Raw genomic sequence first — 23,671 nt, 5'->3', positions numbered from 1 at the left:
AGCGCCGCAGATTATTATTTGTTGAATAAGGGTTCGGGTTACTTCGAAGACGTCTGTACTTGTTCCCTTTCCTGTGTCGTTCATGCTTTAAAAAACGATTCGTTTGTTAGAAGCATATTAGCATCCACCGCATTATTTATATTTGGCTTGAAACTTTGTTCAGAATTAGACGCGTGGTACTTGCCAACTCGATTTTCATAAAATAAAATCACACTAATAAATGTAAGTAAAACTTGTAAATAATCTACTCTCTTTAATTTTATTTTCTTTATAATACGATGTACTTACTCGTAAACTTACGCTTATGTATTTAATTTTGTCGAAAACATGTTCGTAACAATCGTAATAATCGACGATGCGCAATGAATTTATAAATGAAAGGATAATTTAAAAATAAAAAAAAACTGCTCCAGGTGAGGCTCGAACTCACAACCCCGGCATTGCTCACGATTTACTGTCTTATAAGTACCGTGCGCTAACCAATTGCGCCACTGGAGCGATTGAAAATATTTCTCTCCAGGAACAATTTTCAGTGCTCTTATTATTGGATTAAAAAAAACAATATTATATTGTAAAGCATCGCGTTTACTTAACCATGATCTGCTATTTATGATATTGTAAGAAAAAGCATTAATAATAGAACATGCTGGTCCTGTAAAAATAAGAATTTTCTATGATTGAAACCATTGATAAACTATATATATGTTTATGCATACGTGTACATGTGTTAAGGTAATACAGCTCGTAGCGAGCACTTCGTTGACGCGTCAAATAAGTTAATACATTATTAAAAATTCGAAAAAAGCATCGAATATTTTGGTCATTATAAAAAGATTAAAATCATATATCACAAAAGAAGTGGAATACAAGTGTACTGTTGTCCATAAGTATATCGAATGAATTACGTGTATGTTTTCTGCTTTTTTCATCTGTACATAAATTTTGACAAAGTCAATTGTAAACTATGTGCAAAACATTTACATAACATGTTACCATGCGCACATAGGTATTTTTGTTCCAATATAACAGTTAGTACGGGTATACAGTAACAACAGTTCAAGAACATTTTACAGTTAATTTTTTACATTTTGATGATTCACCAATTTTATATATTGCAAAATACTTCTAAAGCGATATGCAAGTAAGTAAAACTACATGTAAACAGCATTTTTCACCCTTAATCATCGCATTGCTATTGTCATTAAGGATTCAATATATATTTTGTTTATGCAAATGACATTGATACATTGGCCCTAATAATTTTAATATAATCTTAAAAAAACAAATGCAAGACATTTTTAAAAACAGAGTCCTTTGCTTTTTTATTATAAATTTTCATTACGAAAATGCAAACAGTAACTTCCCATCATATTTTGGTTCAATTATTATCTTTGAATCGTCTTTTCTCTAATTTTTTCTTAATTCACTGTGCGGTGATTTTTAAGTCTATGTATGCATAATATATGAATAATGTTAAATGTAATTCATAAACATCATCGTACACACCCTAACCTCTAAATATTGCTCTGTTTTCTTTTTAATAAAGTTAATTTTTCATGCACTTTTATATAGTACAATCGATGTTTAGCAAAAATATTTTGTTCTAACACGAATCATTTTTACTCGTATCCATTATGATTATATTTTTTTTTAGATATAATAAAGAATGAGCTGGTTTGATGCCACTGGATTTGCCAATTTGGCTAAGTCCGCACTAAAAGAAGCTCAAAAGACAATTGATAAAGCATTAGATATTAAAGATGAGGATCAGAAATCGTTGGAAAGCCACACAGAAGATACTACAGATTTTTTTGCATCATGGGGGATAAAGAGTGATGTTCATCATAATGTACAACCACATCATGATAAACCTAAAGCACCTAAACAAGAAGCCACAAGCAGTATATGGGGCAGTTTTACTGGATCATTTTTTGAATCACCTAAATTTAATGAACCAGAACAAAATGCTAAAGCTATTATCCATTCTAAGTCTTTGCAAAGTACACCCACTGAAAGTATCAAAAAGCTTGTATCTTCGTCATCATTCTCAGAAGATTATAAAAGTAAACCATCGAGTCCCAAGAAAAAGTGTAAACAAGCAAAAAATTATAAAGAAAAGAATACTAATGATCAGATCGAAAATGTTCCTAGCCAAGATGTTTCGAATACATCTGATTTCAATGAATTAAAGCAACTTCCTCCAACTGAAATAATCGATACAAGTACAACTTTTGACAAAGATGACAGGATTAATGATTGTCCTAAAATAATTGAATATTCTTCAGAGGAAAAGAAAGATACTGATGTTAAGGAGGAAGATGAAAAGTTAGAATGTGAAAAAAAAGAAACTTGTGAGCATGATTTAGATTCACCTGTCTCTACATCAAATAAATTATCTTTTGTATCTCCAGAAAATGATAAAAAGAGTTCAGAGAGCATCGAAATTCTGGGTTCTCGATCTAATACTGATTGTACTACAACTCCCGAATTGGATGGTAGCCCATCTGCAAAGGGTACCAAAGTTAATTCAGAGTCGATAGAAGTATTACCAGACAGTATGGTTACATCTCCAAGTTCTGGAGTGGAAGTATTAGAAGATTGGAAAAGTGATACTAGCCCTTATTTATCTCCCATGGAGCAAAGACACTCTGATTCGTCGTCTATTTTAGATAGGGATGATACAGTGACCCCTTGCTGGGATGATATCAATGTCCCACAGATTATGAATAAAGAAAATGAAATAAATCCATCACCTTCTGATATCTCTCCGTATGAACCTCCGATGGAGAAAATCAGAACGTCACACGAAAATTTATGTATGAGCAGTATGGATAGCACACCATCAACAGATATATATCAAGGTCTTGGATCACATTTATACAAAAGTGTATCCAGTAACCATTCAATAAAAGCTTCACCAGAAAGCATAGAAGTAATACCTTACACTGATGATGAGAGAGATGAAACAAATTTGGCAGAGGATTCTTATACTTCTGCATCAGAAAGTACAATTGTAACAATGCTAGAAATGCATCAGCAGAAAGATCAAACGAATAATGAAATGGAAACTTCTAGTAGTATTTCAGTAAGTGAAAAAATGCAGGATTCGAATTCAGATGATAAGTTAACATTGAAAAAAGCTAACACAGATACAAGACTAAATTTGAATCTAGATTCTGTAACCGAAAAGCATAATTTACATTTGCCGATTGAAGCAATTACAACGCAACCGATTCGTAAGCCAGAATATTTTGATGGAGCAGGTCAAATATCCAAACCCGATCGAAAAAGTTTCGATCGGTTAATGAATTCAACTATAGAACCTGCAGAAACAGAATGTTATTCTACCAGCGAAATTATTCATCCGTTTAAATCAGAAATGGCAGAAATTTCAGATCAGCATTTGATTTCAACAGACTCAAGTTGTGAAGGAACCTTGATAGGGAGTTCAGAAGAAAATCCACAGTATAAATCAGAAGAAAGAATTTTACAAGCACCTTTAAACTCTAGTTCTTACGTAAAGACAATGTTAGAAGATGCGATGATCGAAAAAGCAGGTGAAATCGAAACAGAAGTACAAGGCACGGAAATGCCTCGAGAAAATTCACCTATTTCATCAGAAAGGTATTATGTCCGGAAAGAACTCGTAGTACTAATACTATACTTAATTACTTAAAGGATATAAATTTGATTCCATTTATTACAGTCGGTCCGATCTAATTAAAATTGGTTCAGATCAAACCAGTGGTCACACTAGTGGTGATGAATTAGAAACCACTACTTCTAGCGATATCGAAGTTATATCCAGGTACAGGTATGACTGTAAGATAGTAATTATGAGTAATTTAACTTCATGTATTTTATGGCTATAAGAAATTTTCTCCCGAGTATAATAGCAAAATTTTTTGTTAAAAAAAGTCCAAATGGTGATTCGAGTTCGACACAATCGCGACAGAAATTGCAATCAACAAGAGGTTGTGATCTTTTAATGAGAACATTAAAAACTAAAGGACATTCGAGGGAATTGAGCGAAATCAGCGTAGGATCTGATGAAACGAACGTTGAGATAGAAAAATTATTGAAACGTATACAAGAGATGACGGAAATATTAGAAGCTAGGGAATCGAAGCTCATCGATGTTAGTAGAATGAATATGGAATTACACGAACAAAATAATAATTTAAAGAAGTAAGTTTTCAAGAAGTACGTGATAATTAAACAACGTATAATGTCCGTTTAATGTCTGTGGCGCTTTATATTTTACATAGGCAACTTGATAACTTTGAAAAACACGCAGAACAGAGCCAAAGCATAAATCAAATCACTGACGAATATACACAACGATTATCTGCCTTAGAAAGAAAATTTCAGCAAGCAATACGAGAACGAGATTCACTAAGAAAGAATTTAGAACAGTTAAAAGTAGAAGCAGCTACGCGTCTATCGTCTCAAGAACTGTCTACTCTGAATGCCGAGAAAGATGAAATTATTAAGGAACTTCGAGATGAAGGTGAAAAATTAAGTAAACAGCAGCTTCAACACAGTAACATTATCAAGAAATTGCGAGTTAAAGAAAAAGAAAATGATGCCTTAATAAAAAGTCAAAAGTACGTAAGTAATATTCGTTATTCCCTTTGTTCTTTTACATTATAAAAATAAAAGAACAAGCGGAAACAAATGATAAATGTAATTAAAAGGTAACACAATATGAAACATTTACAGAGAGCAAATAGAAGAACAAACCTCAGAATTAGAACGTTTAAAAAGATCATTGCGTGCAAAAGAGGAAGTTGAATTATCTCAGATAGATGCTGTTTACTCGTTAACAGCACGAACAAAAACATTGGAAAAAGAAGTAGCAACGTTACAAAAGCAATTAGAAAATGCGACACAAAATGCAGAAACATATAAAAAGAATTTAGATACTACAAAAACGTTAGTATATATAAAAGCATTTTTAATGTTTATGTACAATTTATAACTGCGCATAATTGACATATTGTTAATTTTTAGGGAGCTATCTGAAACGAAGAAAATTTTGACTGCGACAGAATCAGAGTTAAAGGAAGCAACGACTAATGCTGGAGAATCATGTCAATTACTTGTGCAAGTAGAAGAATTGAAAATCAAATTAAGGGAATCTGAGGAAATGCATGTCAAGTAAATATTCTACAAAAGATATAATTTCCTAGCTGCTATTAGAATCGAATAGTTCTTAATGCGTTTATTTTTTTGTCTCTTATATTCTATATAGAAAGGAAGAATTTTTGAAACACGAAAATAGCGAATTACTAAAGCGCTTAGAAGCTGCTGAAGCTAGAAGTGAGGAACTTTCAGAATCTGTATCAACGGCCACAAAACCTTTACTGAGACAACTGGAACAGCTCCAAGCAAATTTGTTACACAAAACTAATAGTTTTATGAAACAAGAGAAAACATTGTCAGACAAAAATATCGAGTTGCAAACAAAAATAGAAAATTTATTCGAAACAGATCGTTATCTTAAGGAAGAGAATGTTAATTTAAAATCTAAAATGTCTCAATTAGAAGCTAAGCTTGCTGCGAAAGAAAACGAAAGAATGCGGTTACAAGAATTGTATGATGAGTTGGTAATACAAAAGGATAAGCTTGCTGAACAAAATATGAGGTAAGAAAAATCAACATTCTTTGTAGAAAAATCGATAAGGGCATAATTTTTTCAGGCAACGACAAACGATAGAAAGCCTTGATCAATCTCATACTTCGGAAATAATGGAGTTAAAACGAGAAATTATTGCGTTAGAGAATAAATTATCTATAGAAAAAGCAGCTACAGACGCAGAAAGAAGGAAAAATCATGCAATGTCAGAACAACAACAAAATATTGAAGACAACGAACGACTTAGTCCTACCCCTAGCACAGAACAAGATTCTGCGAATACCATAGATAGTATTTGGCCGGTAGTGCATTTGCATACATCGTGATTATTGTTTCTCTCTTTTTACCGAAATCCGAATTAAAAAATTTTATCTTCGTATTACAGTTGTACAATTCTACTGCCGAAAACAAAGCTGAAAGCTATACAATGACGTTCGACACTATCAGAGCGGGTTCTAGTAGTACTTCTATATTTGAAAATTTACAAGCTCAATTGAAGCAAAAGGATGGTATGTGTTTAAATATTTATCAATAATAAAGTACATTTGATTTAACTACTTGATAGTATCAATTATTCGCTTGAATTTTTAGGCGAAATACAACAACTTCAGTGGGAGTTATCACGGCGTAATATAGAAAGAGACGTGTTAAATTCAGAGTTATCTACATTAACCTTGAAGATCGAAGAATTAAATGTTAAGGTTATGGATGTTGCGGTTTTAAACGAAAGTTTACGAGAAATACAAACTAGATATGATGCGTTATTACAAATGTACGGTGAAAAAATGGAAGAGAATCAGGAACTACGTTTGGACCTACAAGATGTCAAAGAGATGTACAAAACACAAATTGATCAGCTTTTGAAGCGAGATGCCTGAAGCTTTTTATAAATAAAATTTGTTTATTGGTTGATTCAATATTATAGATATAGAACCATAACATAATTAACAATTTACGATGATATAGATTCGGCGATAAGTTTGCCAACGATACTATACATGATACAGCAACGAAGTTGCTGAAGCCGTTTAAAAAAGATAAAACGTAGCAAGAGACTGATGTGAAATTATTTCAAGAGATTTGAAATTCCACGGAGTAAAAAAATGAAATTTTGTTTATACGTGTTTTACATGGAATGCTTATGGAAAATTGGAGACCTTTGTTTTGATAAATTTTGCAGACAATTCATTGCTCTAGAATTCCAATAATTAATAATCATGTTAGTTTACAAACTAACGCTATGTAAAATTCCAATATATGCAATGTAAAATTTTACGTGTATCGCCATGGTCACCGTGGTCGATTCTTTGATTAGTCGTTGGAATTAATCATTGTGCATGCATTCATGTACACTGTATACAGATAGACTAAGGAAAACAACGTGATATAAGATGTAATATAATTTTAAAGTTTTCGATATTGTAATATAGAATTGAATTACGATGTAATTTATTAAAAAAAAATTTATTGTGTTCCTTTATTGAAAGTTGTATTCTTTGTGGTTTCACCGATACAATGATGGTTTACAATCTCGACAGAAACAGGGAGAAGGGAGGTAAGAATAAAAATGTACAGTATATATTATGGGAGATTCTAGGGAACAGAAATAAAACAAAGTAAAAGGAACAGAAATGATTAGAAAAAATAGCTTTGAAAAAATCCCAAACATAATGACATATATAATCAAGAATGACAGAATAGAAAAGATCATAATGTACTTTAAATTAAGAGGTTTAAAGTAAATGAATAGTAGACGTGATTGTTTCTCAAAAGTGTAATTAAACCAAAGGGAATACATCTTTTTCATAATTTTTATACATACCGTAAACTTTATTGGTTATAAAGTGCGACCTTCTTTTCCTCCCCCTTTCCCTCGAAAAAAAAAAAAAAGATAGAAAGAAAAGAGAAAATAGTATGATCCAGCAACGCTTATGATCATCACATGTTTAATATGAAAAGGAACAAATTTTGTTTCAGATTTGCAATATCATTTTTTCTGACAATTCCCGATTCTTATAAGCTATTACAGATTAATGACTGATTACCATGATTGTTGTATAATATTTGTTGAAATAAACTTCTAGAATTAATATGACAGATTCTACCAAATATATATATATATATAAAAAAAAAGATAATACTTACGATAAATTTCGCGATAAACTTGTATGATTTGGACAATTATCAATTGAAATTTCGGAAAAACATGTACTCCCACTTTAGGAAAAAAAAATAAGAGTGCTGAGATCATGATGATTTACATTAATATCGAGTAGCGAATACGAACACGAAAAATACACTTTGTTTTTCATCCAGCATCTCCATAATCTCGGTTACTTTGCTCGCGATTCGACAGTGACATATCGTTCTTGGTCCCGCTTCAAATTTCCAAATATATCCTTACTCATTCGCGAACGCTATACACGTTCTTCCTTTCAAGATTAGGTTACAATTATAAAATTCAATCGATGTTTACTAAAATAAAGAAATAATAGATATCGATCTTCTTTCGAACAAATATCTGTGGCAGTGTCACCATCGACGCGTTTATCGTTATCGAGCTCCTCCGCGTCATTGTCGAAATTTTCTGCCCTTATTCCTTGTCATTTCAAAGATGCGGCAGATTCTATGCTTTTCCCAAATCTAACATCGACATTTAAGCATACAAGCAATATACGCAATAAGACTGCTGATTTTTCGATCGTACGTCAGTTTATATTTTCTTCCTCTCATCTTTTAACCTGCTTGTCGAAACAATCTTTGTTGCCCTGTCCATAACAACAAATAGTACATAAGTGCACGCTTTTCTTTTAATTCTGCTTCTTTTTGTTTCTCGGCTATTGCACGTTAGTCTACTTTGACCAGAAGGAAAACGGACAAAGATTATGTAGACGCAAAAAAGGAAAGAAGAAACCTCGATATAGATCGCACAGTACGCATTGTTAACGAGAGATTTTTGAGATAATCATAGAATCGGTGCCAGAATCGAAATTCGTTCGTGAATCGCGCTGGAATTTCTCTGTATGCAAGTGCGCGCAGCCGAACTTAAACGGCATCCTTACAGACATGAACTTTCTCTTTCAGGTGACAACGAAGATATACTTCACACCTGGTCGGACAGAGAGCTAGCTCTGTGGAGCATAGAGCGAAGAACGGTACTAACTCGAGTACCGCGTGTAACGAGCATTAAACCATCGACGCGATTGCGTCAATCTTTTTCCGTTCAGACCCATGGTGTCCAACCCTCATACAAGAGGGCTAAATTGTCGGTGCTCTGAGCTTCGCGTATCACGTATTCCACTTGTTCAGCCGTTGTATACTTTCTTGTTGGATAAGGATCGCATCCTTCTAACTTCATCCGTACGCGATGCCAAATGTTCAGTGCATACGCGTTTCGCTCTTGGACAGCTACGAAGAAAATATAAATGAGAGAGAAAAATAATAAGAAAATATTTATGCAATCTTAACGAAAATCCACAATAAAACTAAGCTCACCTTTTCCTGTAGTTGGGTCTCGGTTCGGTGGAATTCCTTTCTTAGGACTGTAACACACACCTTCCTGCCTCATTAATTTTCCTTTCTTCTTTATCGAACTAACTATTGAAGTTTCAGTTTCACTCTCTCTTTCACGGTCCCTTTCTTTTTCCTTATCTATCTCTTTTTGCTTCTCAGACACCTTTGCTGAATTTATTTTCTTTTCATTGGCGAATCCTAATAACTCGTTGTATAAATTTGGTGCCACAGTTGCCATATTTTCCAATTCTTCTTTAATCGTTCTTCCTCTATTTGCATCTAAATTGTCGGATTCCAGTTCCTTTACGATCGCCGATATGCTTTCAGTGAAAGACCGATACGAAGAAAGGAATTCTTGTAGACCATCGATGTTCTCTTGTTTCACCATAGTTCGTAATAATATTCGTACATCCGACATTAATCTATGATGCTCGGTTAACACACTTTGTAAGCTCGATACTTGCTCTCTCAAGCGTTCTTGAGCTGAAAGCAAACCTTCTTGCTTTTCTTGCAATTTCTTTTGAACATCAAGTATCGCCTCAGAGATAAATCTCTCAGCCTGCTTTAGCCAGTTCATATCAACGTTGCTTTCCATGTGTAGTAGTTCGACAAGACTCTCTTCGATTGCGGTTACTGTTATGTTTAAATTCATTGTCAAAATACAGCTCTCTTCCCAATGTTTGATCAGTTTGACAAAATTCGTATCGTGTGTCACACTTTCAGATGTCCTAGTTCTTAGAGCTTCATAATGCAATATAGAATTGCAGGTATTGATTACATTAGTCGCAAGATTATGCTGTCGAGTTAATTTTTCACAAGATGAGAGTACCGCGTTATCAAACGCGGACATGACTTCTCCGAGAGCAGGGTTCGCTCCAGCAGCCCACTTCAATCGTTGCACTGCGCTGGAAACAAGATTTTGTTGTTGATCTCGTGCCTCACATACTCGAGATTGCAGAGCAGAAAGTGCTGTCGCTGTTTTTCGAAGTTCTAACATAAATCCAGAACGATCTGAAAAGAAATAAGAAAATTAATATCTAAAAACAGAAATGCATAATTTTAACAAAAAAATTCAAACAAGGACTTACTCAAAGGATTCATTAAATTAACATTTGACCTCATTAGTAAGCTATCCTCGTGCAACCAGTGATGAGCTGTTAGTTGTAGCTGAAGTCTCTGCATGCTGGCCCTAGCTACTTCGACACATTGCTGAGCAAATCTAGCACTCTGTTTTCTTCGCCAAACACTTTCAAGAGTGCTACTGAGTGCACTAGCTTGAGCAAGAACAGAACCAGAAAAGAGACCTCTCTTTAAACATATATCGACAACCTTTCTACACAATTCTTCTATCGAAACTTTACTCTCAGCTCCGATATCCCTTTGCTCAATCTCGGTAGTAACGCTTAAACCCATTCGTTGTAATAAGAAACAGAGTGCGATAGCTAATGTTTGAGAAGTAACACCAAGCAATTGCCGTGACACGTAATCGGCTGTAAAGATTCTTATTGGTTTGTTTAGTCTTTCGTCATTGTAAACGTTTGCTAAACCGCCTTTAAATGCAGTTGCAATATCTCTACACATCATGAAGAACTCTTGTATGGTATGTAATCGTTTGACCAAAAATATATCCTCTAACACCTGACAAGCTGTCTTATTGAATATTGGTGCAGACATTTCTTTCGCTTCTCGAATCTGATCAATTTTTCTCCAGGATGAGGGAATATCGAGCGTACTCAAAGTAGCGATCAATGCGTTACCTTCCATCTGGAGCTTTTCGAACAAACCATTAAAGCCCATTAAAAGCATTTGACCAGGCGTCAACGTTTCATCTTGATTAGGTTCTTGAATTTCAGCAGGTCGAGATAGCATTGCCTCGAATCTTAATCTCATGTTATTCACGACGTTTTGTATCATTGCATGAGGACTATCCATTTCCATAACAGTAAACCTGAGATGCATTTCTAACTGGCCTAGGATGTCACCAAGTGGTATACCGGATGATACAATTATCTCTGTTAGTTCTCCTATCATTCTAATCACAGTTGGCTCTTCCGTTATGATCGTTTTCATCGCTTCAGGCAAAATGATCGTGTGGAAATTATAATTAAGTTCTTGCAATCCTTTGTAGATGCAATCGGATCCTCTTAAACATTTTAATATAAGAGATATCTTGGGATCATTGTTGGTTTTATGGCATTCAGGTATCAAACTAACTAGCTCAGCAATTAACGATGACATTAAACGCATTTCGTCTAAAAACCAGTCTCCTTCTCTGGATGTAAGATCAACTAAACAGTCCCCTGCACATTTAGCAGCGCCTTCCATCATTAAGTATCTCTTATTCAAAGCGCAGAGTGCGGTTATATTGACGCATTCGAGTGCCCTTTCCGCACCTTTATCTCGTCTCAGAAAGTTTTGTATCTGTACTCTCGATTCTCCATATGCTTTCTCTATTCTAGTGACTGATTCCGGTAAACCCTCCGAAACCATTCTCTCATATGCTTTTTTTAATCTTTCATTTGCTTCATTTAGAATCGCTTGCATTTGATAAGAAAATGTTATTATTTGTTGAACTTGCTGATTGTTGGAGATTTTGATCGGATCAAAAGTGTTTTCAAATTGCACCATAACTTCACGACAAGTTTCGACGCCTCCAGTGTTTAAAAGCTTGTTAGCCCAACCGTGATAAAGTACTGTACGATGTTGCGACATATTACTCAGCGGATACAGGCTACAAATCGCTGAATATTGACTCAATAAATCCAAACAATTTCGTATTAGAATAGACTGTTGTGTAGCCAATTGTGTCAATTCATTTTCTGATTGTTCGCATTGAAGTATCATTTGACTTTGACCAGCATTCTGTAAGAATTCTTTCACAAGATCAAAAACTACGTGATCCTCTTGACTCGTAGACGTACCCAATTCTGCCAACCATTGTCCTAATTGCGGACCTCGTACGATTGAAAGTGCCAACTAAAATAACAAGGTAACTCGATCAATTTCTTCGAAATAAAAGAAATAATGAATAAATAATTAAAGCTTACGTTGTGCATGTTAATCTGCTTTTCACAGTCCTCAATCTTTTCTTTCAACCCAGCTTTTGCTTTTTCATGGGCATCGCGTGCTCTTTTAAAAGAATTATAACGCTTTATCACAGAATATAATGGATGATTACGTCCCATTGCTTGTGCTTCTTTGACTAGTGCAAGCTGTTGGTGTCTGTCTTGTAATAAATCCTGACACTGACGCGTGATATCCGTTGCCTCTACCCAACCATTCAAGTGGTGGCACAGAGATGGAAAGATCTTCACCAACTCATCTCTAAGAATCAAAGATCATTAGTCAATATGATACAGACTAATTATTATGAAGAGTATAAAGGTAAAATCTAATTACTGATCTACAGACCTATTTGCTAACCATTCGGCACGCATTTCTGCTGCTCGAACGGCGAACATTGCTCGTGTTAGTTCCTGTTCCAATTGTTTCCTCCCAATTCCCGTACATCGTGCTCTAGCCTGGCAAGCTCCGTAACTTGCAATGCTGTTATCCGCACCAGCTCGCCAGTCGACTAACGGATCATATATAAACGCTTCAAGCAAGGTCAATAAGGTTTCTCGTCCTCGACGCATTACTCGGAGCGTATGTTCACAAGCTAAACGAAATATACCCTGAAAAGAAGATATCATATTTTAACTGTGTATATTATTTATAATAATAATAATAATAATACCATAACATGATTAGGACATAAAAAGTTAATGTACCTCGACTCCAGTTACTCCTAGTGCTGTTCTGATGTTTGGAGTCATTCTAAACGGCACTTTTTCTGGTACGCGTAAAGTTTTGCCTTTCTCAAAGCAAACATTGTAATCAATGTGAACAACCTCGCCTGTATTGAGATCAACTAATACATTATCCAAATGTCTATCACCGAGACCAATGATATAGCCGATAATTGACATTACAGCCACCGAATAGGAGTAATTTTTGGTTGCTTGCCACCAACTTCCAACATTTATGCTATTACACCAAATCTCTCTATAAAAATAAACAAAGATCAGAAAATATCGTTAATAACTTCCTTATGCAGGAAAAAGTAACCAGGAAATGGAGAAGAGATATAAGTAATGAGAATAAGGAAAAAAAACAGAACTAACTTTGCTAGCAAATCCTTAGGAGTTTCTGCCATTAGTTCAGCTAAAACTTGTTTCAAAACTTGAACAGGCCATTCTTTTCTGTTTTCCAGACCGATTCCTCGCTCTTTCAAAAGTGGAGTTAATTTATTGTAAAATAGTTCAGACGGTCTTAATATTGCAGAACTACCAGTTTTATTAAGCATAGTACTCTCTCTCTGTTGCCATCTCTTGTACAAGACGAACAAGGGTGTCACGCCATCGACCCACTGTATTAATCCAGATCGTGGACCCAATGGTATAACTGAATAATGGCGCGCCCTATATACTTTTTTCGAATCACCCTTTTTTGACATCATAGTGTTGCATATATTTAAGAACTGCATGATTCTTTCATCTAGATGAAGGTCCTCCAGACCTTTAAACAAATATGTGTATACGTGTCCATCAGAACCGTGGAACACGAGCTTTTTCGGTTTCGTTTTGGTTGGTAATATCTGAACATTATTGTCTACAGATTTTATAGTAACAATTTTGTTATCATTTGCAGCAACACCTGGCATAGCGATACATGTATTTCTCAAATTGGCTAATACCGGACTGATATCGTTCATGGAAAGGGAATACGCGGCTCGTCTATGTACACGTTGAGCTAATTTGCCTTCTAATTGTTTCAAGCATATACTCGCAATCTGCGGTTTCGCAGGATTCTTAGGATTGTTTAATTTATTGATTGCTTCTTCTATCGAAGGACCAAATTTCTCTTGAAATGTCTTTTCATGAGGTGTTTCAGCAGAAACGGAAGTCATAGCCGAAAGATTTTCTAATATGAAAACTATTGGCTTCAATATAATTCTGTGTTTTTCTGCAATTAATTTATCCTTTTCCTCAACACTCAACCAAGAATTATCCTGCACTTTTTGTACTTCCATTTCCAGTTGTTCAAATCGCTTAGAAATTTCAGTGTGATGCTGACACAGTGTTGCTAACCACAGCTCATCCCACAGTAATGTAATTCGACGCAGCTCCTTGACGAGTATTTTCACTTGCTCGATGGAATCTTGAATTCTATTCGATAGACAGTCTACCAATTGCGAGAAACAACAATCCATAAACTTTTCTTGCTCGTCTTGATAAGCTACAGTAGAGCTCTCAGCGTCCATTTCCTCTTCTTCTTCGATAAAATCTAAATCATTTTGAGATGAATCAATTTCTGTTTTCTCATAGAGTACTTTATTGCAATTTTTCTTTTGACCAGAAACCGCTCCAACTACAGCTGGGAAAGTGATCAAGTGTGGTGAATTCTCTGCAACTCTACACAGCAATTCAGATACTCGTGTACGTACGTAAGACTCAGGATGACTAAGTCTGGAAAACAATTGCGGTATTATCTCTTTCCATGGAGCAGTAGGAGTTGAGGAAAGACCAGACTCCAGAACATTTTGTAATTCGAGAGCGTGTTTCACAACCAGTCGTAGCAATCTAAGTGTAGCTGTGATAGTAGCACAATCGTTGGCCTCTTTGATCGCGGCAAGTTGCAAGTATTTGAAATACGCGTTCGCAGAAAGCTCGTAATATGCATAAATCCTCTTCTGTGCTTGCCTCCAGATATCGACCAACGTTGTGAGACGATCAGCACTAATACGACTTAATATTGAAATGCTACGTAATTGATTTTCTATCATATCGGAAGTATTAACATCCTTGGAAGTGTCTGTAATGTCGCCTTCGTCTTCAGGGATTGTTTTATTTTGGGACAAAATTGAAAAGATTGCGTTCAAGTCAGATTCACTTGTATCGAATGGTAATAAGTCTCGTATGGTTGCTCTATCCGAATCAGTCAACTGCCCTGAATTTGAATTATCTACGATCTTTCTTCCCCATTTGTAACACCAACTCGCGAAACTGCACCACGCAAGTGGCAAATCTGGACATTGGTTTACACCTAGTTGCGTTAATCTACCGATTATCATATCTGAAACAGGTATTGAATTCGTGGTAGGACCGAATAGTTTGTTCATCAAGCCATCATTATGGGCAGCTTCAAATTCGAGCAACTGCTCCAATTGACCATTTTCAATGCTGCCTATTTCTTGTTGTATCCATTTACCAAGAGTCAAAAGTAGAATTGTACCATTCTCACGTAAATCAGCCGACTGTTCTCCATCGACGATAGTTCGAGATATTCCAAGTGCAGTTGCACTACATACCTTTAACGCTTTATTAACTCGTTCCATATCATACAGCAATTTTGAAAATTCACGGAAAGCACGTATATTATTCTTTGACCATTTTACGTGCATCACGTTCTTCAAAACATCATCCGTGGCTTGATCGAAGTCGGGATTAATGTAATTTCGTTCGCCTCCTTCAAACTGACAAAGCTCTCGTTCGGATCTTAAATAATTAAGTAGTTCTCGTTTTGCTAGCTCAAAATTACCTTCCTTTCTAGCAGTTCGAACAATATGCAATCTTAGATCATTTACATCATTATTATCTAATCGCGCTTCAGGACTATTATTCTTCCTTGTTCTACCGAAATATTCTGACCACCATAATGTTCGCGTCAGTATGCTCGAATCCATGTGATCAAGTTTTTCGCTTTTATATAATTCGAATATATTTTCTTCCTTACCAGAAAGGATATTTTTTAATCCATCTGCTGAAAATCGTACTAATATAGATTCGTTTAAGTATTCCGAAGGTACATTTCTTAGACCTTCTTCCATAATTTTAGCTGCCACTCTCCGGCATCGTTCAATCTCTTCCTCAAAATAATCTTTATATTCATTTATATGAATTCTAAGTGCAATATTAGTCAATGTATTACCACATTCCACTAAGGTTTTCGCGCAATTCCAATTTACCGTTTTACCGGTTCCTCCATCCAGTAAGCTCCAATCAGTTAGGTCGTCTAAACATATGTTTTCACCATTTTCGAATTTTTTTAAACATTTTGCTTGTTGAGAAGCGCTACTCTCCGTAAATAATTGTTTTCTGAGAACGGCACTTTTATCTCGGGCAAAAATTTCAGCCTCTTGCTGTTTCCAAGCCTCTAACCGGGTCCAATCACTGACTGCTTCGTAACAATGAGATAATCGTTGCATACAAAAACCAAGTACTTGATTATCTCCTTCGGATTTAAAGGACTTGCCTTTTCCATCGGAAACCTCCTCATTCGCACTAGTGCCATCAATACCATCAATGCTATTACCGTCAGCTACATCTTCTCCCTCTTCCTCTTGATCTACATCTTTTCCAAGTCGACTATTTGCAGCACGCATATGCTCCTCTATAATTAACTTATACGCTTCGGCAGCAGATTCGTAGCGATGTGCAGCTTCTTCCATGGCAGCTTTCAACCATGGAAATTTTCTGTCCTTTTCCTTAGTATAAACGTAAAGTCCCTGTAATGCCTCTGCTTCTCCCAATATTACCATGGCTTGTGCCGTACAAAGCGTCGCTCTTTCAAATTCGATACCCTGTGTATTATCGCTATTACTTAAATCCTCTAATAATCTCTGACTATTTCTCAGAGCACTGCTAGCTAATCCAGGATGCAACGACACTACACATAATGCCAATCGAATACGATTTAACCATTCTTTACAAGTCGATTTGTTAGTATGAAAGAAGGTTCTAACTGGTTTCGACAATGGTAACAGAGCGATCGCGCAACCTTCTGCTGCGTTATGTATTACTCTCTCAAGATGTTCAAGAAATTCAATAAATAATCGTACTCGAGTATGTTCGCTTAGTAGATGATCCAAGCTATGTTTCTCTTTTTTCGTTGTTTCAGAGCTGTATGAAATCTTACGTGCTAATGTTTTCAAAGCATTTTCGATTGACGTGAATGTTTCTTGGGGCTTTCCTAGTGAAGTACGAAGCTTGTTCGTTACACAATGTTGAGCTGCCTCGAAACCGGCCCAGAAGTATAAGAATGATCTATTTGTAAGTGCTAAACGATACATCTTCTTGGTAGTGTCGTTCTCAGATCTATAAACATAAATAAAATCGTACTATTTTCTCATTATCGTAACTAAAATAAGTAGCTTGAAATTAGTTACGTCTGTCTTTACTTACACAATTGGCCAACATAAAGTGAATATTTCCGACAATCCAGCTGCATCAAGATATTGTTCTTGCAATAAAAAAGCCATATAAGTCTTGAAATGTTGTGCTTGCATCTCTCCAGTGCTAGTTCCTCGCATATGTAATCTTTGAGCAAGGATTAAAGACTCGGTCGAATAATTTTTTATTCCTTGATATTTCTATAAGAAAAAAAAAAATTGAAGTAAATCATGCTTTTTTTTTTTTTAAATATATTTCCTACACTTACCTTCGTTTCCGACAATAAGCACTCTCTGTTAAATTTTGGTACCACTATATTTAAAGGTATTTGTGTCAATAATGAACCATACTTGTCTCGTACGATTTCGTCTCGTGAAGTTAGATGTAACATAACCAAGTCTACAATATAAGCATACATTTCTTCTTTCCAGGTTACACTTTTTGCGCTCATTAAGATTTCAAAGAGATCACAAACAGCAATAGAAATATCTCGATCGATGGTAGCTCCACATGCAACAAGACTTGCGAGAACATTCTCATATTCCTTTGTTTTACTCAAAATGCCAATGTAATTTTCCGCTTGTATACAAATTTCTTGCATCCATATTGATAAAAGCAATAACGTTTGCTCTGGTGTGCATTCATTATAAGTTTTAGCTATTAAGTTTAGAATTATGGAAAGATGACCACTAGTTGGTGATGTTGTTGGAACATCCAATGCTCCTGGAAACATATCCATCGGACGACAAGCAGTAGTTCCAGTTATTAAGCTTGAACTTGGCACAAAATGATTATATCTAGAATAAAACAGATAGTCCAATCAAAACTGCTAAATTAGTTATTTACTGTTCTTCTTTTCCTTATGACTCACCTAGAACAATGCGCATATAGCAAATACAAAATGCTATATTGCAAGAATGGACTAGTTGACGATAAACTGCTGTCATAAGGTTTCAGCTTAACTGCCAAGAGTTCTAAAATGCTTGGTTTTAATGCCCACATACCAATGATAGAATTACTCGCGTTAGCTAGAAAATATAATAAAACATATAATAAAATAAATCGATAAATGATATATAATAAGCTTATCTTTGTTGAATTTTACAATGCATTCATATATTTTTACCTATATCAGAAAGAGCTCTTAGCAAAAAGATAACTACAATTTCTGCATCGTTCTTCTTGTATTTAATATCATCAAGTAATGGATTATCTGTTACTAAATTTTCGATATCTGTCAGGATAAGTTTATAAGCAATTTCCAAATCCGACAATATGTAACGATACGATTCTTGTAATAATGGAATATTTTTTAGACTAAGAAGACTATGATATACTCCAAGACTGGCGTTTTGGATAGAAATTGAGTCACGAAATCTCAATTTGAGTAAAGCAGAGTCTTTTCCAAGCAATTTATGAACTAGTTCCAGTGGCAAATTCGCTGAGACTTCTTTTATTATTTTTGAAATAGTATTTAACATAGAAATTATTGTGTCATCCCAAAAGATACTGATCCTTTTTAACTGAAGATCAATAAACTTATAAAGTAGCTCATGATTTTTTGTTATACGACTCTGAAGATGACCTAATAATAAAAATGCGCATTCATTTGCAACAACTATTAATTCTTCTTTTTCCTCTGTTAGATTTAAATCTTTCCTCATTTTTATCTCCATCCATTGTATTATATTTAACAATGATTCTCTTTCTTTCAATGCAGCATCTTTCTCGATATTTTGCTTTAAATCTTTTAATTCATTTTTATTCAAATTCAAAGATTTAAACATATTGATGACATCCTCTTCGATTAGTTCTGATTTATTGGAATTTTTTGATGGTATGATGCCCACATTTTTGACGCATTTTAATAATTCTTCGGTAATTTCGGGTGTGACTGTAAAATTCGAAAGCCAGATTTCATCGTTGTCCAATTCAATCGCTTTAACGACTGTTTTCAGCATTTTTGATAAACAATCAGATAAAAACGACCACTGCACGCTTGGTGTGAGATTAGGATTCAAATGCTCAGATATACTTTTCGTAACCGTATTAAACACCGAGATCAAGGATGTAATGCGTCGAATAGATTCTCTGGAAGTGGGGGATGCTTCATCTCCAGGAGAACTCCTACCACATTCTGGTAAAGATAATTCCTCATCATAGCTTTCCATGTCCTCTAAAAATTGTCCTAGTAGGGTCAAAGTAAACTGTAAATCCGCTATCCAGAAAGTTCGTAATCTTTGCAAACTACGACTGGCATAAGCTACAATTGTCTTTTGCTGTGTCAAGTCGATATGCCAGCCAACTAATATATCAACTGTATCACGGAAATGATTTGAAAACGTTTCAGGATAAGACTCCATTATCAATAATATCGCATCCACTGTTGCTACTAATAGATCCGATCGATCAACATTTTCTAGCGTCGATTGCAATTGCGACATCATTAGCTGAAAGGATATCTAATGTACTTTACTTAAAATAATTAGTTTTGTTTCTTTTTTCAGTCCAATCAAAAAAAAATTACAAACTTGCACAATATCTACTAAATTAAGAAATAAGAAAAGAAAATTTTAGTACCACTGAAAATTCTTTTAGCCTTGGCGCCTCTGCATCCAATTTAAAAGCTTCAACAAATGATTTAATTAGAAGGCACTTTATATCATCTTTCCGTTCCAGTGAATATTTATTAAAGACCCAATCCATGTATCTATGGATTTTCACACCAAAAATTTTACTTATATTGGAAGAAATGTTACATTTGATGAACACACTGTACACTATTAGATCATTTGTTTACCGTTTATAATCTTGTTCTGTTGCATAGCCGATGCGTCCTAAACATTTTGCGACTTGCTGTTTTGCTTCTTGTCCAGGCCCAGTATGTAGTATATCTAATAGGCTTTCACAGATGACATCTAAATTTCGTCTTATGTATCTTTGATTTTCAAGCGCTATTATACCTTCTTGTGCTTGTTTGCACAACACCATAAAATGATCATAATCATCTTCCCGATACAATCTTCTTAAAAGTTTGGAAATTCTAGAATCTTCTGTAATATGGAAATATCAATTAATATATTTGATTGCAATATAAAACATCATATTTTCTCAGTATATTCTAGAGATAAAAAACAATTTGAACCATTTATTCTTTTGTCGTCATAATATTTTCCTTGTGCATTTTCTTGATTTTTCAGCGATTCTTGAAATTTTGGTCTAGTCGTAGGGTAGTAACTAGTTTCTGTATTGGAATCACGTTCGATAGGTGTCTTTTTAAAGGCCCTACCCCGTAAAGAGCCTCTGGCACGATCTCCAGAGCTACCTCCCCGAGCCATTCGAAATTCATTGCATGGAGCACCACCAATTCTATAATAATATAAACAATTTATTAAATAAAAAAGAACAGGAAATTTTAATAAACAATTGAAAGAATAATTTACCTTGGCTTAAATCTAGAGAAACTATGATCAGACGAATAGTTGTTCGTATTTCTTGGACAAATGACCAAAGTGCCTCTTGGAGCATTAAAATCATTGGAGTTATATCCACTTAGAACACCAACATCTCCTTTCTCCAACACACTAGCTCGATTGTTACTAACAGATTCTTCCTGTATCTCCGAGCACTTAGATCCACGTAGCTTTGTGCTAATATTAGAGTTCCCACAGCTATTCATTACATTACTCTGCAGATGATCTGCATGACCTACACTTTGCATTAATAATGTACCAATCACAGGTAATAATAATTTTTTATATTAATAAATATTAAAAAGCATAAAATCATAAGTATTCTATAATTGATTACGGCACGCCAGAATTCAATAACTTTCACATATTCTTAAGGTTACATTATTCGCACCTACATCCTTGGTGTACAAAGTTCAATGGTCATAAAATAAATGAAAAGTAGTAATGAAAAAATAAGATAAATCCTGCAATACAATCAAAATCTATTACAAAGTTTCTCAAATAAAAACGACGTTCAAGTTATTTACGTATAAAAGATACGATAATTCATAGAGTGATTAACTGTCGTAATATCTATTTCAGTTTATGTAAGTACCGTTCCCTTGGAAAGTAATATCGTAATCGCATAGAACATGGAACACACTTTGATTTCTTTCGGAAAATATTTCGTGGAAAATAATCGAAAGAAGATATCGAAAGGTGAAACAGTATCGTAACCGATTCCCCACGCGTTCGATCTATAGGTACACACCGTATCGACAACAACCGATCAACAGAGAACTTTTAAAGCGATTTATAAATTGGTAAAAATCAAAATATATTACGGTTTTATTTGTATACTGATATAGGCATGAAAGATTCTTTGGAATTTCCGAAAAATCGTACATATGTATCTGTTTAAATTAACTTATTTAGGTGGATACACAAGAACCAACAACCAACCACGAAACTGAAACGGATTAACCACTATTTACGAGTGGTATCTTCCACACTGTTCATTGACATGCTTTCTGTAAACATCGAGTAGCATTTTTAACATTATTCTTTTTAATCCTACAATTTTTTCCGAGATTCCTGGAACATTATGTGCAGGAAAGAAGTAATATACAGATAAAATAAGAATAAATGATGAAATGAAAATATAGATAGAAAAACAATTGAATCAGTTTGTTGGATACCTTATATTATATGAGTTCTAAATAATAACGAACTGGCTAACGAAGCAAACAGACACTGGCACTCAATACAAAGAAAAATTATTTAAAGCAAATATAATTATTTTGTATCTGCATACATAAATTAAAAATTTTAGTATGGTTACGTATAATTACGTTACGCTTCTACGTCTCCTAATGGGATGAAGCTAAGTACAATGAAACGATGAAGCAACTAAATAAAACTTGAACCAATGTAAAATATTGTTGAAAAAATATCTCAATCGATTCTGATATCCAATTGGCTTGGATCAACCAATGGCATTAGAATTAATCCAAGAAAACCATCAATGATGCCATTGATAAGCAAATACACCATGTGAAATTGATAGGAAATGCATTTATAGATAGAAGAAATAATGTATAATCACACTTCTTGATATGTAATCGTAGAAAAGCTGCACTTTATCTAGTGTCAAACAAAAATGTACCAACAATCGTAATTGATTTTCTCACTAAACCTAAGTTTCTTGAGAATAAGCCTTTAAAAATGTTTATCGTTTTCAGAACGTATATTTATTAAAACTTAAAGTTAGGTGTCTGTAACTGTAACACAAATAACGAACAAGGTTATTTAGGAGGATGTTGTACCTTTCTAGTATGTTTGCAACTAATGATCTGTATTATAGATTTTAAGGGGGTATTCTGGTCTACAAATTTGAAAAAATCGAAAAATTTTTTTTTCATATTTCCAAAGTTTAGACATACAAGAATATGCCCTTAAAAGGATTTTTCAAAATTTCAATTATTTTATGAGTTACAACCATTTTTGTGATGCGACATCTGCTCCGGTCCGACCGGAACAAATGAACAGTAGACAATAGACGTTGTCCGAGTAAACTTATCTCAAAACTTTAAACGCGTTTTTCTCGAAACTACTTTCTTCGAGTTAGCGTGCACGATATCTCAAGCTCTAATGATTTATTTGAAATTTGGTGTGAATGTTCTTTATATATTCCTCTATCGCCTCAACCACGCTCAGATCAAAATTTTTAATTTTACTATTTTTAAAAAATTCGGAATTGCCAAAAAAACATGCCAAAAAGGAAAATTTTTTCAAACGGCCGCCATTTTGTGAAAAAATATTGTTTTGACTTTTCCAAGGTTCATGCCATAGCCGCATCTATATTAATTAAGAATCGGTTCGGCTTTATTGCTTCAGATGACCAAAAGGGTTGAAATCATGGACGCCAGAACACCCTTTTGTTTTTGGACCCCCACTTTGCCAGTTCATAATTTTGTGAATTTTGAGTTTTTTTCAGTTAATTTTTTATGTAATCTTAAAGTATCAATAAACAAATGATAAAAAAGTGGATAGTAAAAATATTTTTTGTTTTGTTTGTACAGAGCTTCAAAAACCGTCCGAAATTCATGCCTCTAGACTAGAATACCCCCTTAAATTATACAAGTTAATATATATTACACACCATGTATACCAAAAAAATTCTAAAAGAAAAATAATAAAAAAAAATATATAATATTCGTAAGATATCTCTCATTTTTTTAGATATGTTATGCATAACTTTTAAAAGCGGTAGTTCCATAATAAATGACATAATTTGGAAAGAACAAAGTAGTGTAGCAAATTTAACAAATACAGCATTGAAAATAATATGTTAAATT

The 23,671-nt window shown here is 34.4% G+C and overlaps 2 protein-coding genes, 1 long non-coding RNA gene and 1 other non-coding gene across 6 annotated transcripts; 2 read left to right on the top strand and 2 right to left on the bottom strand.

Moving 5' to 3' along the window:
* Positions 1-405: 405 nt before the first annotated feature.
* Positions 406-498, bottom strand: Trnai-uau (transfer RNA isoleucine (anticodon UAU)). The gene is given in 2 exon segments: positions 406-441; positions 461-498. It is a non-coding gene; the product is annotated as a tRNA-Ile (tRNA).
* A 243-nt stretch (positions 499-741) lies between these two features.
* On the top strand, positions 742-7,118 carry LOC126873544 (TATA element modulatory factor). Of its 2 annotated transcripts, none has more exons than XM_050634535.1 (11): positions 742-1,141; positions 1,655-3,624; positions 3,707-3,808; positions 3,919-4,188; positions 4,269-4,607; positions 4,723-4,935; positions 5,014-5,160; positions 5,255-5,647; positions 5,703-5,940; positions 6,024-6,147; positions 6,230-7,118. In XM_050634535.1, the coding sequence occupies exons 2-11, from the start codon at positions 1,667-1,669 to the stop codon at positions 6,514-6,516; spliced, it is 4,071 nt and encodes a 1,356-aa protein (XP_050490492.1). In that variant the 5' UTR covers positions 742-1,141; positions 1,655-1,666; the 3' UTR covers positions 6,517-7,118. The 2 variants fall into 2 exon arrangements, with proteins under 2 accessions (XP_050490492.1, XP_050490491.1); XM_050634534.1 differs by having other exon boundaries at positions 3,707-3,814.
* A 279-nt stretch (positions 7,119-7,397) lies between these two features.
* On the bottom strand, positions 7,398-23,644 carry LOC126873539 (serine/threonine-protein kinase SMG1). 2 transcript variants are annotated; one of them, XM_050634512.1, is made up of 16 exons: positions 22,013-23,644; positions 20,805-21,069; positions 20,507-20,730; positions 20,162-20,414; positions 19,942-20,071; positions 18,488-19,811; positions 18,233-18,389; positions 17,630-18,158; positions 17,374-17,561; positions 13,315-17,286; positions 12,922-13,195; positions 12,563-12,825; positions 12,199-12,475; positions 10,240-12,127; positions 9,134-10,162; positions 7,398-9,046 (listed from the first exon to the last, which is right to left on the bottom strand). In XM_050634512.1, exons 2-16 carry the CDS (start codon positions 21,038-21,040, stop codon positions 8,862-8,864), a joined length of 10,929 nt encoding a protein of 3,642 aa, XP_050490469.1. In that variant the 5' UTR covers positions 21,041-21,069; positions 22,013-23,644; the 3' UTR covers positions 7,398-8,861. The 2 variants fall into 2 exon arrangements, with proteins under 2 accessions (XP_050490469.1, XP_050490468.1); XM_050634511.1 differs by lacking the exon at positions 22,013-23,644 and having other exon boundaries at positions 20,805-21,224.
* On the top strand, positions 21,491-23,374 carry LOC126873584 (uncharacterized). The gene is made up of 2 exons (XR_007692461.1): positions 21,491-21,637; positions 21,750-23,374. It is a non-coding gene; the product is annotated as an uncharacterized LOC126873584 (long non-coding RNA).
* Positions 23,645-23,671: the final 27 nt, after the last annotated feature.

The sequence above is a fragment of the Bombus huntii genome, chromosome 14 (genome assembly GCF_024542735.1).
Source record: "Bombus huntii isolate Logan2020A chromosome 14, iyBomHunt1.1, whole genome shotgun sequence".
In the NCBI taxonomy this organism is placed as follows: Eukaryota; Metazoa; Arthropoda; class Insecta; order Hymenoptera; family Apidae; genus Bombus; species Bombus huntii.
Note: the sequence above shows the minus strand (reverse complement) of the source record. Positions and strands in the feature narration are given on the sequence as shown.

Bases quoted from the DNA above. Each gene is read 5' to 3' on its own strand.
- LOC126873544 (XM_050634534.1), top strand. From the start codon at position 1,667: ATGAGCTGGTTTGATGCCACTGGATTTGCCAATTTGGCTAAGTCCGCA. The intron at 3,625-3,706 runs GTATTATGTCCG...CATTTATTACAG, and splicing joins TCACCTATTTCATCAGAAAG to TCGGTCCGATCTAATTAAAA. The intron at 3,815-3,918 runs GTATGACTGTAA...TGTTAAAAAAAG, and splicing joins GAAGTTATATCCAGGTACAG to TCCAAATGGTGATTCGAGTT.
- LOC126873539 (XM_050634511.1), bottom strand. From the start codon at position 21,082: ATGCAAAGTGTAGGTCATGCAGATCATCTGCAGAGTAATGTAATGAAT. The intron at 19,812-19,941 runs GTACTAAAATTT...ATATCCTTTCAG, and splicing joins GGCTAAAAGAATTTTCAGTG to CTAATGATGTCGCAATTGCA. The intron at 18,390-18,487 runs GTAAAAATATAT...TATATTTTCTAG, and splicing joins AAGAGCTCTTTCTGATATAG to CTAACGCGAGTAATTCTATC.